Here is a 16,704-nt window from a genome sequence, read left to right on the forward strand (position 1 = left end):
TTCATTTTCCTACTCAAATTGGATGTTTAGCTCATTATTTAGCCTTTATTCTTTTACAACATGAGCTTTTAGGCTATAAATTTCCCTCTAAGTACAGCTTTATCTATGTCCTATACGTTTAGGTATATAATATTTTAATTTTTAATTGTATTTTCTGATTTTTGATTTCTTCTTTGATCCATGAGTTATTTTAAAAGCATATTTCTTAATGTTCAAACATGGTTGCTTTTTCTAATTATCTTTTCATTATTGATTTTGAACTGTCTTCATTGTGATCTGAGAATGTGGTCTGTATGCCAGTCCTTTGAAATTTGCTGAGGCTTGACAGCTGGCCCAAGTATGTGGCTAATATTCATAAATGTTCTGTGTGCATTTCAAATATTTGTATTTTGCAGTTATGTGTAATTTCCTGTATGTGCCTGTTACCAGATGTTAATTGTGTTGTTTGAACCCTTGCTGATATTTTTGGTCTGTCTGAGCTCTCATTACTGGGAGAGAGATGTTAAAATCTTCCATTATGATTGTGGATTTATCTATTTCCCCTTCTGATTGTGTCCATTTTACTTTATTTTGAGATATTAGCAGGTGCCTGTGAGTTTTAGAACTCTATGAATTTTACTTTTTATCATTATAAAGTGGCTTTAAAATTTTCTACACTTGATCATAGCCAAAAGGCCAAGCAGTGATTGCCTTTTTTTATTTTCTGAAAGTTGACATCTAGTAATATTTTTTGCCTCAAAGTCTGTCTTGTCTGTGTATTTATGTTTTAGGTGTTTTCTTGTAACTAGCATATAGTGGGATTTTGTTTTTATTTGATATTTTTTGTTCTTACCCAAAGCATTTATTTAAATTTTGTGTAATTATTGATATATTGGTTAACTTATTTCCATCTTCTTATTTTTAAATTTTTATTCCAGCTTATCTGCATTCCTTTTTCCTCTCCTTTCCTGCTTTCTTTTAGATTGACTGAAAATTTCTCCCCCACATACAGTGTTTTTCCTCTGTTTTGGAAATTTAGTATTCCTATTCCTCTATATGTTTTACATAATATTGGGTTGGCTAAAAAGTTCGTTTGGGTTTTTCATAAAGATGTTGTGGAAAAATCTGAATGAACTTTTTGGCCAGTCCAATACTTAACTCATCAAAGTCTAACTCCATAAGCCATTTAATTTTTTAAAAAATATTTATTTATTTGTTTGGCTGTGCCAGGTCTTAGTTGCGGCACATGGGATCTTCGTTGCCGTGTATAGGATCTTCATTGCGGCATGTGGGATCTTTTGGTTGTGGCAGGCGGCCTCTTAGTTGTGGCATGTGGTCTGTTAGTTGCAGCCTGTGGACTCTTAGTTGCGGCATGCATGTGGGATCTAGTTCCCTGCCCAGGGATCAAACCCAGGCCCACTGCCTTGGGAGCATGGAGTCTTAGCCACTGGACCACCAGGGAAGTCCCAGTATTGTTTTAATATGACATTTTGTTAATGTCATATTTTCCTTTGGTTCCTGAAAGATATTTTCACTAGGAATACTAACATTTTCTCTTCTACTTTGGAGATATCGTTTCATTGTCTTCTGACTTTCTTTGGTGGTCAGAAGACAGTGAACTTCTAATCAATGCTCTTTCAAGGTATCACCCACCCAAGTTTGGCTCCTTTTAAAATTTTGTTGTTTTAAAGGTCTTGTGATTTCACTATATTGTATTTAGCTGTGGATGTCTTTTTATTTACCGTGACTAGGATTTGTTGGAATTGACTCTGTATATTGATGTTTCTTGTCAAAAGTTAATTTTTTAGTCATTAACTCTTCAAAGATTGCTTCTGTTCCATTTTGATTGGACACATGTGGGATCGTCTCACTTTATCCTCCATGTCTCTTAATTTCTTTTTTACACTTTTCACCTCTTTGTGTGTCTGTGTTGCTTTCTGGATAATTTCCGCAGATCTCACTTCCATGTCACCAATACTCTCTTCATGTGTAATCTGCTATAAAATTATTCATTGGTTTTAGTGATTTTTTTCAATTTCTGCAGGTTCTTTAGTACTTTTGAAGGCTTTTTACTCATTTTCAAGCCACCTTTCTGTTTCTAGAAATATATTAAACATGCTTATTTTATATTGTGTCTGTTAATTTTGCTATATTGAGTAGTTTTGTTACGTCTGATTCTGCTGTTATTTCTGTCGGCCATTGCTTATGCCAATGTGTGTTGTATTTCCTTGTGTGTTTGGAGATGTTATACTGTGAGCTGCTTGTTTTCCTTTCACCTTCACATCTGGGGTTCCATAAGGTCTGGAATGAAGGGGAGAACCTCTAGAGAGGATTTGTTTCTCTCATGTGACTGGGGACATTGCCAATTTGGGACCATGCTGTATTCTCTACTAGAGGTTTTATTGGATCATCCTGATAGCATGTATTTGGGCTGTGAAGCCAAGTGAGGGTCTGCTTCTGATTACAAATTCTTAGGGGTTTTTTTTTTCTGCTCTGCTTGTGACTAACCTTTAAGACAAGCAATTTTCCTTGTATTTTATTACTCTTGATTCACCATTATATTGAAGGTATAGCCCTTTGGGGGCCCAGCTTGAGGGAGATTATCTCAAACTGGATGCCCTATATCAGGCAGGTCATTTGAGGCAGTGAAAACTTAGGCTCAGTGGGCTCAGTAAATGCCAGTGAGAAGCAGACTTCAGAGCTCTTGTCTCCCCAGGTTTCCACACCCACTTAATTTTTGGCCTGAGGATTCATTATATCCATTCCAGCTCATGGATGCATTTAAGGTGTTTTAAAATTTTATCCAACATGTCTAGTTTTCCACAAAGAAGGATAATCCAGGCATTTAGTCTGCCATCCAGAAGGAGAAGTCCCTCTTGAACTAGTTGGTACAACGAATGATTTACAACTAAAAGCTTCCTGATTTTGACCCATTCTTGCATTACTGTGTAAAACCAACTTGGGCATATGTTTACCAATTTGGGGTATCAGTTTTTTGTATGTGGCTGGATTCTATTTGCTGTTGTCGTATTTGGATATATGAAAATTCTATTCTTATATTCCATTCCCTCCCCTGGCAGATCCTCCACTGCCTCCTGGGTCAGGGCTGTCCTGGGGTTGCCTCACCCCACGCCCTTCTCTCCAGTGAGGGCTGTGCCTCCAGCATCTCGGCAGGGACTCACCGGTGCCTGCCTCCCCACAGGTGGGAAAGTTAAGGCCCTGGAAAGGAAGGAGTTGTACGGTACCAGCCTTGGATCCCACAGCATTGGGGTGTTGGGACAGGTGGCTAGAGCCTGGCTCTGATGCCCCTGTGGTGCCCTGCCCGACTCCATCCTGTCACCTGGAAGTGCTGGCAGTGGGAGGGGAGGACCCACTGGGCCAGACCAGCCACCCTTGTTCGGGTCCCGGGAGCTAGTGATCCAAGTTGCTTGAGGTCAGGTCATGGTCACTGAGCAACCCTAGACCTCACCAGGGCCAGTGTTCTCTGCGGAGAGTGGTGAGGGCCTTGGCCTGGCCCCAGGCCAAACTGTGACCCTCCAGTAGGTGGCACCTCAGCGCTCTGCAGCCTTCCTGGCCCAGACCCTGTCCCACCAGGTCTTCCACCCCACCTCTCCCCATCCAGACCAACCTCCCACTGCCTCCTTCTGGCACTGAGCAGAATAGAGCCCCACACTCCTCCCCCATGCCACCTGTGGGCTGTCGCCTGCTCTCCCGTGTCAGCCCTGCTCTACCCAGTCACAGACAGACTCAGGTATGGGGCCGTGGAAAACTCCAAGATTTTTTATTACTGGTCAGAAGGTGCTCACTCACAGTTCTGAGAAAAGGAACATTGAACAGCTCTGCCGCAGGCCTCATGGGGCTGCGTGCCTGCCCACCCGCCCTCCAGTGGGCACCCTAAGGCATTTCACACGTTGGTGTTTTCACTTTTGTTTTTTTTATAAAAGCAAAACCAGTCCTGGAGTAGAAAGTAAAACCCTGTGATGAACTTTCAGGACCAAATTGAAGTGTGAAAGGTTGAGTAGGAGTTCTGAGGGGCTGGGACAGTGGCCACAGTGGCCCAGGCCCCCCCACAGTTGGCAGAAGCCACTGGAAGGGAATCTGAGGAGAGGTCAGGGCACAGCTGACAGGAGGGCCAAACTCAGACAGGAGCACCCTGTCGTCATCATTTTTTCACTTCTACATACCATAAAAATTTAAGCAAAATAGCTATTTTATATATATTTATATATCATATATATATATACATATATATATATATCAGGCAAATAAAGAGTTTAGGGGTGCTGAGATGGGGCACCCCAGAGACGGGACTCTGGGTTCTCTGGTGCCCAGGATACCAACCCAGGCTGAGCCGTTGGTTCTTATTGCTGATTTGGGGCCGGGTTCCGTGGCAGGAGCGCCTGCAGGCCCGGCCTCTGTGGGGCTGGGGAGCAGCCCCAGCATGGCCAGGGCTAGGCAGGGGCTGTTGCCCTCGAATCCACATGGTGGCCCCTCAGTGCCCCCTTCCCCACCATGCGTGGGGCTTTGGCTCCAGAGACAACTGACTTATGCTCTCCTGGGCCCGGTGGCCCTTGGTTCCCTTCTCTGGGGGGTCCTGGGCTCCTGGGGGGCAGGCAGCTCACATACAGACGGCCTTGCTGTTTGTTTGAGCTACAAAATGCTCCTGACTCAAAGGGGTCCATCTGGCTTCCCAATGTCTTAAAAAGAAAGGGCTCTTGCCAGGACGCTTCTGTGGCAAGAAAGCACACTTAGAAAGTTGTCCACCGAGTGCTGTACTAAAAATATTTACTAAATATCTTGGCTAGAAAGAAATGGAGATCATTTTTTTTCTAAAAAAGTCAAAGCGGCTCCCTGGGAGGGGGCCAGTTCCTCCCTGGGGGGCTGGTGACTGGAGCAGCCCAGGGCCTGGGCCAGCCTGCCTGAGGTGTGGAAACTGGAGCTGGGGGTCCTGATGGGGCTCAAGTCCATGATGAAGGGTCATAGGAGACCCGGGGCACCTGGGGGCTGGAAAGAACCCGGGTCAGCACTTCCTCCTTCCAAGGTGGGAGCCCAAAAAAAGTGTTATTAAAAAACATAAGAAGGAAAAGGTGGGGAGGGCAGTTGAGTACTAAATTGAGTGCATTAAATAGAAGGTGGACCAGGCTGTGCAGCCGCCTGTATTTGCAGGAGGGGGGTGGTGCTCAGAAGATGTTGGGGCACATGTGCCAGTCCTGCTTCTCCTTGGCCTCCCAGTAGCCACCCTTGTACACGCAGGCCGTCTCCCCAGTCACCGGGTCCAGCCTCTTCTCAAACCACAGCGGCACGTACACTTCGGCCTCCTTCTCTGCTGGGCGGCACAGTGGGCAGGCGGGCAGGCAGCCTGCCTCCTCCCAGCGCCCCAGGAAACCACTCGCTGTCCCCTCTCCTGCTGGCCCTCCTCCTCGCTCCTGGGGTGCCCCCCTTCTCCAGCACCCCTCCCTGCCCCCAGGGAATCCCCTCTCTCTCCCTCAGCTTCTTCCAGTCCCCTCATCTCCTTCCAGTTCCTGGGAGACCCCTGTGCCCTCTCCTGCTGGCCTCGCTCCTGGGGGCCCCCCTCCCCACTGGCCTCACCTTCCTCCGCACCGCAGCCTCGCGAGCAGGCCTCCAGCCTCCGGCGCCGATTCACGCGCTGCTTCTCCTCCAGCCGCTGCTTCTCCATGTTGGCCTCATCCCAGTGGCCCTTCTCCATCAGCCGCTGGTCGGGCCGCAAGCGGCTGTCGGTGGGTGCCACGCCCTCCTCGTGCTCGTTGAGGGTCAGGGCCAGCTCCGAGAAGTAGTACATGTTCTCTGCATTGTCCCTGCGGGGCCCCATGGGGTGAGCTGCTGGGACGCACTCGGCCCCACCTCTGCTTCCCCTCCTGCATGTCCACCCCATGAACCCCCCAAACCTGGCCTTGCGTCCACCTCGCCCTTTCCTCCCTGCACCTTGCAGGCTCCACCGACCTGGATCTGTTTTGCCACATTATACTTCTCTGGGAAGTTGCCCATCTTGTCCAATTTTTCATATATATCAGCCTGAAGTGTTTCATAATGTCCTCATTATTATTCCTTTAATGTGTGTGACAGCAGTGTCCTCTTTCGCATCTGTAATGTTGGTGCTATGCACCTTCTCTCTACCCAGTCATGTCAGAGGTTTGTCCATTTTCTTCGTTGGTGGAAGATGAAACTTTGTTGATCCTATTTTAGGTTTTTCTGCTTTACTGGTTTTGCTTGTATAGTCTTCCTTCTACTTTGTTGGGGTTTCTTTTGCTGTTCCTTTTCTAACTTCCTGGGATGGATGCTTAGCTCGATATTTTACCATGTCTCTTCTTTTCTAATATGTGCATTTCAAGGCTACACATTTCACTCCAGCTACTGCTTTAGCTGCATTCTACCATTTTTGTTATGTATTATTTTCATTATCATGCAGTTATACTTTCTAATTTTCATTATACTTTCTTTGTCCTATGGATTAGTTGGAAGTACATTTCTTAAGTTTATAAATATATGGTAATTTTTCTAGTCATCTTTATTTCTAGCACACTTGCTTTGGAGTCAGACAGTATACTTTGTATAATTTCATCTCTTTGAAATTTGTTTTATGGCCCAGTATATGGTCAGTTTTTGCAAACGTTCCACATGTAATCAAAGAGATTGCGTTTTCCACAGTTGTTGAGTGCAGTGTTCTACAGCTGTCCTGAAGGTTCTATTGTTCAAACTTGTCCTCCAGACTTTTTTTTCTGCTATCCATTACTAAGAGAAGTATGTTAAAATCTCCCACTTTGGTTGTAAACTAGTCCATTTCTCCTTATATTTCTATCAACTTTTGCTGTATATATTTTGGGGCTGTTATTAGGTACAGGGTATATTCAAATTTAAAATCTTCCTGGCAAATTGAACCTTTATCATTTTGTCCCTCTTTGGTCTTTTGTTTTATTGTCTGTTTTGTGATATTACTATAGCTGAAGGCAGCTTTTGTTTGGTTAGTATTTCTATGTATACATATCTTTTCCATCCTTTTATTCCAATCTTTATTTTATTTAGATGTATTTTTTGTAAACCACATAAAGTTTGATTTTTAAAAATTTGTCTGAAAGCTTATGGGCACACTTAATGTAATTACTAATATGTTGGATTTAAATCTATCTTATTTCGTTTTTTTCTTTTTATACTGCTTTGATACTGTCAAAGTTTTGAATTAGTCATAATACTTGGTACATTGGTCCTTACATGGCCTGCTTGTATTTTTTTCAATCAATCAATCAATTAATTATTTTTGGCTGCATTGGGCCTTTGTTGCTACGCACGGGCTTTCTTTAGTTGCGGGGAGCGGGGGCTACTCTTCGTTGCCATACGCGGGCTTCTCACTGCAGTGGTTTCTCTTGTTGCGGAGCACTGGCTCTAGGCGCGTGGGCTTCAGTAGTTGTGGCACACAGGCTTCAGTAGTTGCAGCTTGCAGGCTCTAGAGCACAGGCTCAGTAGTTGTGGTGCATGGGCTTAGTTGCTCCGCGGCATGTGGGATCTTCCTGGACCAGGGCTCGAACCCATGTCCCCTGCATTGGCAGGTGGATTCTTAACCACTGCACCACGAGGGAAGCCCCGGCCTGCTTGTATTAATGCGACCTTGCCACCTAAACAAAAGGTAGAATCTTGACAAAATCTACATCTAACCATAGGGAAAACTCACCAATCCATCCTCCTCTCAGGTAGCCACTGGCAGGACTCCTGGGTTCATCCGTCCTTTGCTTTCAATATAATCTTATTGCATCTTTAAGTAGTCTTAAGTGTGTGTGTATTCATATACATATATTTTAGATACTTGTTTTTAACTGTATAAAAAGAATGTCATGATGTATGTAACCTTCTGGGACTTGCTTTTTTTAAACTTAATATTATATTACTAAGATTTATCTGTATTGTATGTTGCTGTGGTTCATTTGTTTCAACTACTGTAAATATTGCCTTGTGTGAATATACTAGTTATTTCATCCAGTAAGTTTGAGTTGCTTTCAAGTTTTGCTTTGAGTAATCTTATTCATGTTTCCTGTTGTACATTTATAGGAATTTCTCTTGAGTATACACCTAGAAGTGGGATTACTGGGCTGCAGAGTCTGTGATGTTCTTCTTTAGGAGGTAAGGCCACACTGCTTTCCAGCATGGTCATACCAGCTCACATTCCCACCAGTGATGTATTAGGGATACTGTGGATCCATGTCTTCTTCAACACTTGATATTACCAGACTGTTCATTTTTTCAAATCAAATGAAGGTAAAACTGCATCTTACTGTGGTTCTGATTTGCATTTCCCTGATTACCAACGATGTTATCATTTTCATATGGTGATTGGCCATATGTTTCTTCTTGTGTGAAATTCTTGTTCATGACTTGCACTTTCCCATTGGATTGTTTTTGCTTTATTTATTCATTAGAAGGTCTGTATGTATTCTTTTTGTTCCTATTTATTTATCTATCTATTTTTGGCTGCGTTGGGTCTTCGTTGCTATGCATGGGCCTTTTCTAGTTGCAGCGCGTGGGCTTCTCATTCTTCTCATTGCGGTGGCTTCTCTTGTTGGCACAGCACGGGCTCTAGGCGCCCGGGCTTCAGTAGTTGTGGTGCACGGGCTTAGTTGCTCTGCAGCATGTGGGATCTTCCCGGACCAGGGATTGAAGCCATGTCCCCTGCATTGGCAGGTGGATTCTTAACCACTGAGCCACAAGGGAAGCCCCAGCAAAATTTCTTTTAATGAACAGAAGCATTTTAATATAATTGAATACATCAGTGTTTTTGTCTTATTTAAGATATATTTCCTTAAGTTCTAGATGATACTCATCTATATTTTCTACTTAGAGATTTTTTTTTAATAGTAAGTATGTGGATACAGAAAGACTAGAATTTATTTTTTATTTATTTTTTAAAGGAAGCTTTATGTATTTATTTATTTTTTGGCTGCATTGGGTCTTTGTTGCTGCGTGTGGGCTTTCTCTAGTAGCGGCAAGTGGGGGCTACTCTTCCTTGCGGTGCTCGGGCTTCTCACTGTGGTGGCTTCTCTTGTTGCGGAGCACGGGCTCTAGGCGCACGGGCTTCAGTAGTTGTGGCTCGTGGGCTCTAGAGCGCAGGCTTGTTAGTTGTGGCGCACGGGCTTAGTTGCTCTGCAGCATGTGGGATTTTCCCGGACCGAGGATTGAACCCCTTTCCCCTGCGTTGGCAAGCGGATTCTTAACCACTGTGCCACCAGGGAAGTCCCTCTACTTAGAGTTTAACTTACTGTTTAACAGTAAGTCAAACTTAATACTTACTGTAAGACCTTTATTTGGAGTTGATTTTTGTTATAATAATGTAAGGGAAAGATTCACTTAATCTTTTCCTATATGGATAACCATTTTCCCCAGATTCTTTTAGTGGATGGTGCCATCTTTCCATGTGATATGATACAGGACCTTTGTTATATACCAAAGATACATACACATCCAGGGCATAGTTTCCAGGCTTACTATTCTATTTCACTATAGCTTCAAAATAAGTATCTAATAGGGCAAGTCCTCTTTTTTTTAGAACTATCCTGGCCCTTTATTCTTCAATATAAATTAAGAAATCATAATATCAATTTCCATGAAAATCACTATTGGGATTTTGTTTGATTTACCGACTCTTTAGATCATGACATATTAATAGTACTTAGTCTTTCTACCCATGAACGTGGTATCTTTCTCCATTCATTTAGCTCTTCCTTGATATCTCAGCAAAGTTTTATAATTTTCTCTATAGAGGTCTTGCATATAAGATTTATTACAAGGTCCTTGATATTCTCTGATATGATAATTGGTGTCTTCTCTTAAACTGTATTTTCTAGTTGTTTTCTTTTAGCGTATAGAAATGCAACTGACTTTTGCATATTCTTATATTGAGGCACCTAATATGCCTTTTGTTCAGATCTGTTAATGTAACAAATTTATGGATTTTCTAGTACAGACTCATCCTTGTGTACCCAGGATAAATTCAACATGACTGAAGAATGTTATCTTTTTTATATACTGCTTATCCATGAGTGAAAGAGGGTAGAACTTTTATTTTCCCACTACTCTTTTAGCCTGGTTTGGTATCAGGTATCTTATACTGGCCTCACAGTATAAGAAAGGAAAGTATTTCTTTTTCTGTGGTCTGGAAGATTTTCTATAAAATTGGGATATATGTTTCTTGAAAACTGGTAGAATTCACCTATAAAACTACCTGGGCTTTGTGTTTTCCCTGTGGAAATTTTTAAACTACTGCTTCAGTGTCTTTAATTATAGGACTAGTCACGCTTTTTTTTTTTTTCTTCTGGACTCAGTTCTGGTAAGTTATATTTTTCTAAAAATTTGTCCTTCCAATCAGAATTTTAATAATCTCTTTATACTTTAAATATAATAAACATAATGAAAACATTAATAATATTTATTTCTATATTCTCTCTTGATCAGTCTTGCCAGTAGTTTTCTGTTCGTTTTTTTCCCTCAAAGATCAACTTCTGACTTTTTAAACTTTTTTTAAAAAAATAAATTTATTTATTTATTTTTGGCTGCGTTGGGTCTTCGTTGCTGTGCATGGGCTTTCTCTAGATGTGGCGAGTGGGGGCTACTCTTTGTTGCAGTGTGTGGGCTTCTCATTGCAGTGGCTTCTCTTGTTGCCGAGCACGGCCTCTAGGCGCACGGGCTTCAGTAGTTGTGGCACGCGGGCCCAGTAGTTGTGGCTCTTGGGCTCTAGAGCGCAGGCTCAGTAGTTGTGGCACACCGGCTTAGTTGCTCTGCGGCATGTGGAATCTTCCCGGACCAGGGCTCGAACCCGTGTCCCCTGCATTGGCAGGTGGATTCTTAACCACTGCGCCACGAGGGAAGTCCCTCTGCTTTTATTTTTAAGGTATATTTTCTTCTTTCTTTCAGTTTGTATGTTGCACTTTCTCTAATTTCTTAGAATGAAAAAGCTTTAATAAGCTTATATACCTATTTAAGGCAATACATTTCCTTTGAAGCTTTGCCTTTGGTATATCCAGCCAGTTTTGATATCTTTTTCTTCTCATTCAGTTCTAGGCATTTAAAAATTTCCATTCTAATTTATTATTTTGTCCATGAATTATTTAGCAACTTAAATTTTTTTCCAAATATGTGGGGACTTTTTGACATCTTGTTCATAACTTCTAATTTGTCTTATCATAGGCTGTGGTCTGTGTGCTACCCTCTGTACATTTGTTGAGGCTTTCTTTAGGGTTTAGTACACGATTGATTTTTGCATAAATTCCATGTATACTTGAGAAAAAGCATGTTCTCTGTTTTAATCATAAGTATATGTATATCCTGTGTTTTTTCGCTCTCCATCTTGCTGGGTTGCTTTTCCCCATTTGACTCTCAACAAGTGAGAAGGGTGTGTTGAAATCTCTCAGTCTTCCAGTGTGGTGATGGATTTATCCATTTCTCCCTTTACTCTCAATATGCGCTTTGTGTATTTTTGAGGCTCTTTCACTACATGCATAATGTTTGTATCATGCATACTGTTCATATCTTCTTGAAGAACTCAACGTTTTATCATGTAGCAACTCTTCCATCCCTAATAATGCTTTTGTCTTAAAGTCTGTTTTTACCTTATATTAATATTTGCTTTTTGGTTAGTATTTTCATGATATGTCTTATCTTTTACTTTCAACCTTTGCCCATCTTTACACTTTGGATCTTTCTTAGAAGGTGCATGCATCTGGATTTTTTAAAATCCAGTCAGTTAGTATTGGGTTGGCCAAAAAGATCGTTCAGGTTTTTCCATAAATGGTAGGGAAAACCCAAACAAACTTTTGGGCCAACCCAATATTTTGCTTTTTTAACTAGTGAGTTTCATCTATTTACATTATTATGCCTGGACTTATTTCTGCTGTGTTAACTTGCTGTTTTTATTTGTCTTTTTAATATTTTTTACTGATTTAAAAATCTTCTGTTGGTCTCTACCTTCACATCCCTTGGTGTCCTCTGTCTCCCTAGACTCCACTGTGTTAACATCATCTACACTTTTAATTCTGGACTATTGTGGGAACATTTTCTGTTTTTCTTTGGTCTTAGTAATTATTTAAAAAATCCCTCCTATACACAACATTTTATTTCATATACCTACTATAGCACCTTCTGGATTTTTTCCCTCCCCCTTTTAAACTACTGTTTTCATTGTGGGTTTTTGTGTGGCAAACCTTTTGAGGCTGTTCACCTGAGAACATTTTGGTTTTTTTTTTTTTTATCACAGCCTCATATTTGAATGACAGCTCAGCTGGACAGAAACTTTTACCTTCTAATTTCATTTTCTTCATTACTTTGAAAATATTACTCCAAAAATCGGATGTCAATCTGGTTCTTCATTCTCTACTGAAATCTTTTCTCTCTGGAAGCTATTAGAATTTTCTCCTTGGTGTCCTTAATTTTCAGTATATTGTGGTCTAGGCAGAAGGTTTTCTTTGTTTCTTGTCTCTGGAACCCCAGCGGGCCCTTTCAACCCAAGGTCTTTCATCTGTTTGTTTATTTTTTTTATTTTTTATTTTTTTTTGCGGTACGCGGGCCTCTCACTGTTGTGGCCTCTCCCGTTGCGGAGCACAGGCTCTGGACGTGCAGGCTCAGCGGCCATGGCTCACGGGCCCCGCCGCTCCGGGGCATGTGGGATCTTCCCGGACGGGGGCACGAAACCGTGTCCCCTGCATCGGCAGGCGGATTCTTAACCACTGCGCCACCAGGGAAGCCCCATCTGTTTATTTTTATTTGGGGAAATTTATTTCCATTATTTCTTTGACTATTTCTCTCTCCTTTCTATTTTTCTTTCTTTCCTTTCCTTTCCTTCTGGGATTCCAATTAAACATATTAATTTAGTAGCTACTCTAGGAATTACAATATGCATAGCTCACATAGTCAGAAATTAGTGTGCATCTTGACCCTCCTCTTGGGTAGCACAAGGGCCTTTGAAAAGTTTCCAGTTTTCTGACTTACCTGATTGTGCAGTTGCACTTAATGTTTAGATTTTAAACCCCACAAGACATTATTGTTCTTATTTATTCACTGTTCACATAGGTTTTGTTCCTCATTTCACACATCTTGGTTCTTCCATCTGGGAGCTCTATCCTTAGTGCTGGTCTGCTGGTGGCAAAATGAGTGGCTTGAAAATGTCTATTTCAACTTTACTCTGTAAAGATGTTCTCGCTGGGTGTGTAATTAATTCTCACCCATCAGTGAGTCTTTCTGCGCGTGTAAGATTTCATTTGACTGTCTTCAAGCTCCCGTTATTGCTGATGAGGAGAAGGCTGTCAGTCTGCCATTCCTCAGAAAGTACATCTTTTTAAAAATCTGGCTGCTTAATATTTTCTCTGATCTAGTTTCAACAGTTTCACTGTACAGATTTAGATGTGGAAAATCTCTGCTGTTTTCTCCTCAGATAAGACTCCTGAGATAGTCTCTTGCTTCCGGACTCTGACCAGAAGCCTGCTGGACCCTGCTCTCAAACTCAACGTGCCCTACACATCCTGACGCTGCACCCTCCCAGGCTCTGGGGATGCCTGTGGGGCTGCTCCAGGGACTCACCCTGGGTCACCAGGTGGCCAGCCTTCTCTCTCTAGGTGCTTGGCTTTTCCAGGTTTTGTCTGTTTATCTGAAGATTTTGATTATTTCTTCTGACCTATATTCAGTCAGTGGGTTCTCTCTATTAAACCTTCCCATGGAGTTCTCAATTTCAGTTACTTTATGTTTCCTTTGTAGAATTTCTGTTTCATTCTCTTTGGAATCAGCTGTGCCACTTTTTATAGTTTCCTGCACTTATTTTCATGTTTGGTTTTCATTCCTTGGACTGTGGGGACTTGTCCTATCAATCAGCCTGTTTAAAGTCTCTGCATAGGACGTGCTGCCACCTGATGGTGTCACGCTTATTTACAGTCGGGTGTCTGGCTCCCCTCCCACGCCCGCCGCTTGCTTCCTGTCTGGCTTGTCCCTGCCCCGCTCCCTGACTACTCTTCGCCCCGACCCCGCAGCCCCACTCACGGTAGCGGGTACTTCTTCCACATCAGCTTGGCCGGTAGCGTCTGGTACACCGTTTTCTGCTTCCCGTCCAAGCTGGGGCTGCTGGGGCTGCTTTGCACGATCTTGGCGCACTCCATCTGTTCATCCCACGAGCCTGACAGCACGTAGTGGGCCTTGCCCTGGCTGTCACTCACCACTCCTGTCACCTGGGGACATTGGCAGGGCCAGCGTAGGCACACGCCCCTCTCCGGGGTTCCCCCCGACAGGCTCCAAGAGGTGGCCTTGCTTACCTTCCGGGCCACCTCTTTGGAGAAATAGCTGTAGGGTAAAAACTTTAGCTGGCACCGGTCCTTTGTCTTGTGGTTCACAATCTCGACGTCCCCTGTCTGGTAAGGGAGGGGAGTGGTCAGCGGCCGATCCCTGGGCCACACGGCCCCTCCCCAAGAGCATCCCCTGACCTGGTCGATCCAGAGCTTGCCCACGATGATGTTATGCACAGTCGAGGTGCTTTTCCTCCACACGTAGTGATTCCCGCTGGCCTGGAATTCTAAGTGGATGGCACCTGGAGGCCAGATACAGGGTCAGAGGTCATGGCCTGCCAAGCTGGGTCCCAGCCAGCCTGACCCACCCGCCCAAGGTCCCAGGGTCCTGAGAACCAGAAGCAGTATTTGTGCAGACTGAGGATAGGGAACAGGTCACGGGGGCATCCAGGAAGTCTACGGGGGGACTAACATCACCCCTGGAGGCACCAAGCTGGCTTCTGGGTTGGCAAACCCTCCCCCTCATCCAGAGTGTCCTGCCCCCGCTCACCTAGCGGCATGATGGAGAGGTATTTCCCCCGGAACTTGCTGGAGATGGTGATCTCCTGCCAGAGGCTCCAGCCGTGTTTGGAGAACACATAGTGTGCGGCCGATGGCGGGTGGTGGCTCACCTGAGACCAGACCCACAGGCTGTGAGCGTCTGCTGGACGTGGCCTGGGCCTGCCCCCAACCGGCCGGGGGACAGCCTGCCCCGTGCCCAGTATGAACAGCTCTGTGGCCCTGGGAACCAGGACACACGGCAGGGCCTAGGCCCCACAGGAAGGACAGTGCTCCAGTGGGAAAGCAAGGGCATGCCCGGGGGAGCAGCCTGGGTGGTGCTGGAGGGGGGCAGGGCCGGGGCACCCCAACCACTGTGGGCCTGAGCCGGTGGCTGGGGCGTTTTCACGCCTGACTTGGGCTGTGGGATGAGGGTGATGACATTGTGACAGGCTGTGCTGAGGGTGAATAAAGTGAGGGTGTTAGGCTCTACCAGGGGCTTCGGGCCCACTTTCTAGTTAACCTGCCCATCGCCTGCAGAGGCTGCGTCTGCTGTGCTGTATTGCACTGAGGAGGCCCAGGATGGGAAGCCTCCCGGCCAGCCCGGCTCCAGAGCTGGAGTCCAGCTGGTGTCCCGTCCCAGCCTGGATGGCGGTGCAGCCTGCTCTGCCCACCCGGTGTCTCCGCCCCGTCCTCTCCAGCACTGGGCACCCTGACCACGGTCTCACCACCAGGACATTGCCATCAACTTTTCCTCATCTGTCCTTCCTCATTTCTGTGGCTCCTTTGGTCACAGCGTTAGGGCAAAGCCTCTCCCAGCCTCCCGTGTCCCAGCCTCGCCCCGGAACCACAGCCGTGGGCTCCAGCCTCCCTGCACCCCTCCGTGCAGACGGCCCAGAGCTCCCAACAGTCCCCATAGGAGGCACCCCCATCCTTCCTACGTCTCAGAGGCACCGGCCAAACCTGCCAGCAACTGGGTGATGAGTGAGCCGTCCCCGAGCCTGCCCGATGCCTGTGGCCAGGGCCCCCACTGAAGCCCACCCACCAGCAAATTCAGGGACGTGACCCCAGCGACCTGGCCCTGGAGCTCAGTGTCAGCACCACCTTCTCAGTCAGACGATCCAGTCGGTCCAGCTGCTCACACCAAATGCTCTGGAGTCACGGCTGGCCCCACTTTCTCATGCTCCCCATCTAAATCCTTAGCAAATCCTGGCTGTTCTTTCTTCAAAACAGCATCCAGAATCTGCCCTTCCCCCACCCCGCCTCCAGCCTCCCCCGCCTCCCTGCTCCACCCTTATCCCTGCGCTGCACTCTCCCCACAGCAGCCGGTGAGGGGGGCGGTTCCTCATAAAACTGCCTCCTCTGCCCTCCCGTGACTCTTCCCACACAGAGAAGAGCCTTCTGCCGCCTGCCTCCTTCTCTCTGACTTCGGCTCCTTCTCTCTCCCTCATTCTGTGTTGCCAAACCGCTCCTGGGCCTTCCTAAAAGAGCCAGAGCCATCCACATCCACAGTACCTGCTTCCCACCCCCCGGCCCACGAGAACAGGCCACTTCCCAGCTGGCTGCACCCTCAACTCCTGAGGGTGTTACTTGATCAGCAAGTTCAGCGAAGAAATGTACTCAGTAGTAGTTCAGGCCAGGAACCCTGGGTCATCCTTGCGGCCTTCCCCAGCTTCCCTACCCACATCCAAGGCAAATCCCTAGCTCTGCTTATTTTTTTTTTGTGTGCGGTACACGGGCCTCTCACTGTTGTGGCCTCTCCCGTTGCGGGGCTCAGGCTCCGGACGCGCAGGCTCAGCGGCCATGGCTCACTGGCCCAGCCGCACCGCGGCATGTGGGATCTTCCCGGACCGGGGCACGGACCCGTGTTCCCTGCATCGGCAGGCGGACTCTCAACCACTGCGCCACCAGGGAAGCCCCCCAG

At 45.5% G+C, this 16,704-nt stretch overlaps 1 protein-coding gene across 7 annotated transcripts in view; it reads right to left on the bottom strand.

Annotated features, from left to right (window-relative positions):
- Positions 1-1,000: 1,000 nt before the first annotated feature.
- OSBP2 (oxysterol binding protein 2) overlaps positions 1,001-16,704 on the bottom strand; it is a 150,284-nt gene continuing 134,580 nt past the window's right edge. For 5 of the 7 annotated variants that reach the window (XM_028480344.2, XM_055080554.1, XM_028480339.2 and 2 more), the window contains exons 9-13: positions 14,794-14,914; positions 14,442-14,545; positions 14,274-14,369; positions 14,005-14,189; positions 5,150-5,795 (exon numbers count right to left, since the gene is read on the bottom strand). In XM_028480344.2, coding sequence (XP_028336145.1) covers positions 5,246-5,795; positions 14,005-14,189; positions 14,274-14,369; positions 14,442-14,545; positions 14,794-14,914 — 1,056 coding nt within the window. In that variant the 3' untranslated portion in view covers positions 5,150-5,245. Of the gene's footprint in view, positions 5,796-14,004; positions 14,190-14,273; positions 14,370-14,441; positions 14,546-14,793; positions 14,915-16,704 lie in introns of all 7 variants that reach the window. The other 2 variants (XM_024120610.3, XM_024120609.3) reach the window with 2 other exon arrangements.

The sequence above is a fragment of the Physeter macrocephalus genome, chromosome 19, assembly GCF_002837175.3.
Source record: "Physeter macrocephalus isolate SW-GA chromosome 19, ASM283717v5, whole genome shotgun sequence".
NCBI classification, from domain to species: Eukaryota; Metazoa; Chordata; class Mammalia; order Artiodactyla; family Physeteridae; genus Physeter; species Physeter macrocephalus.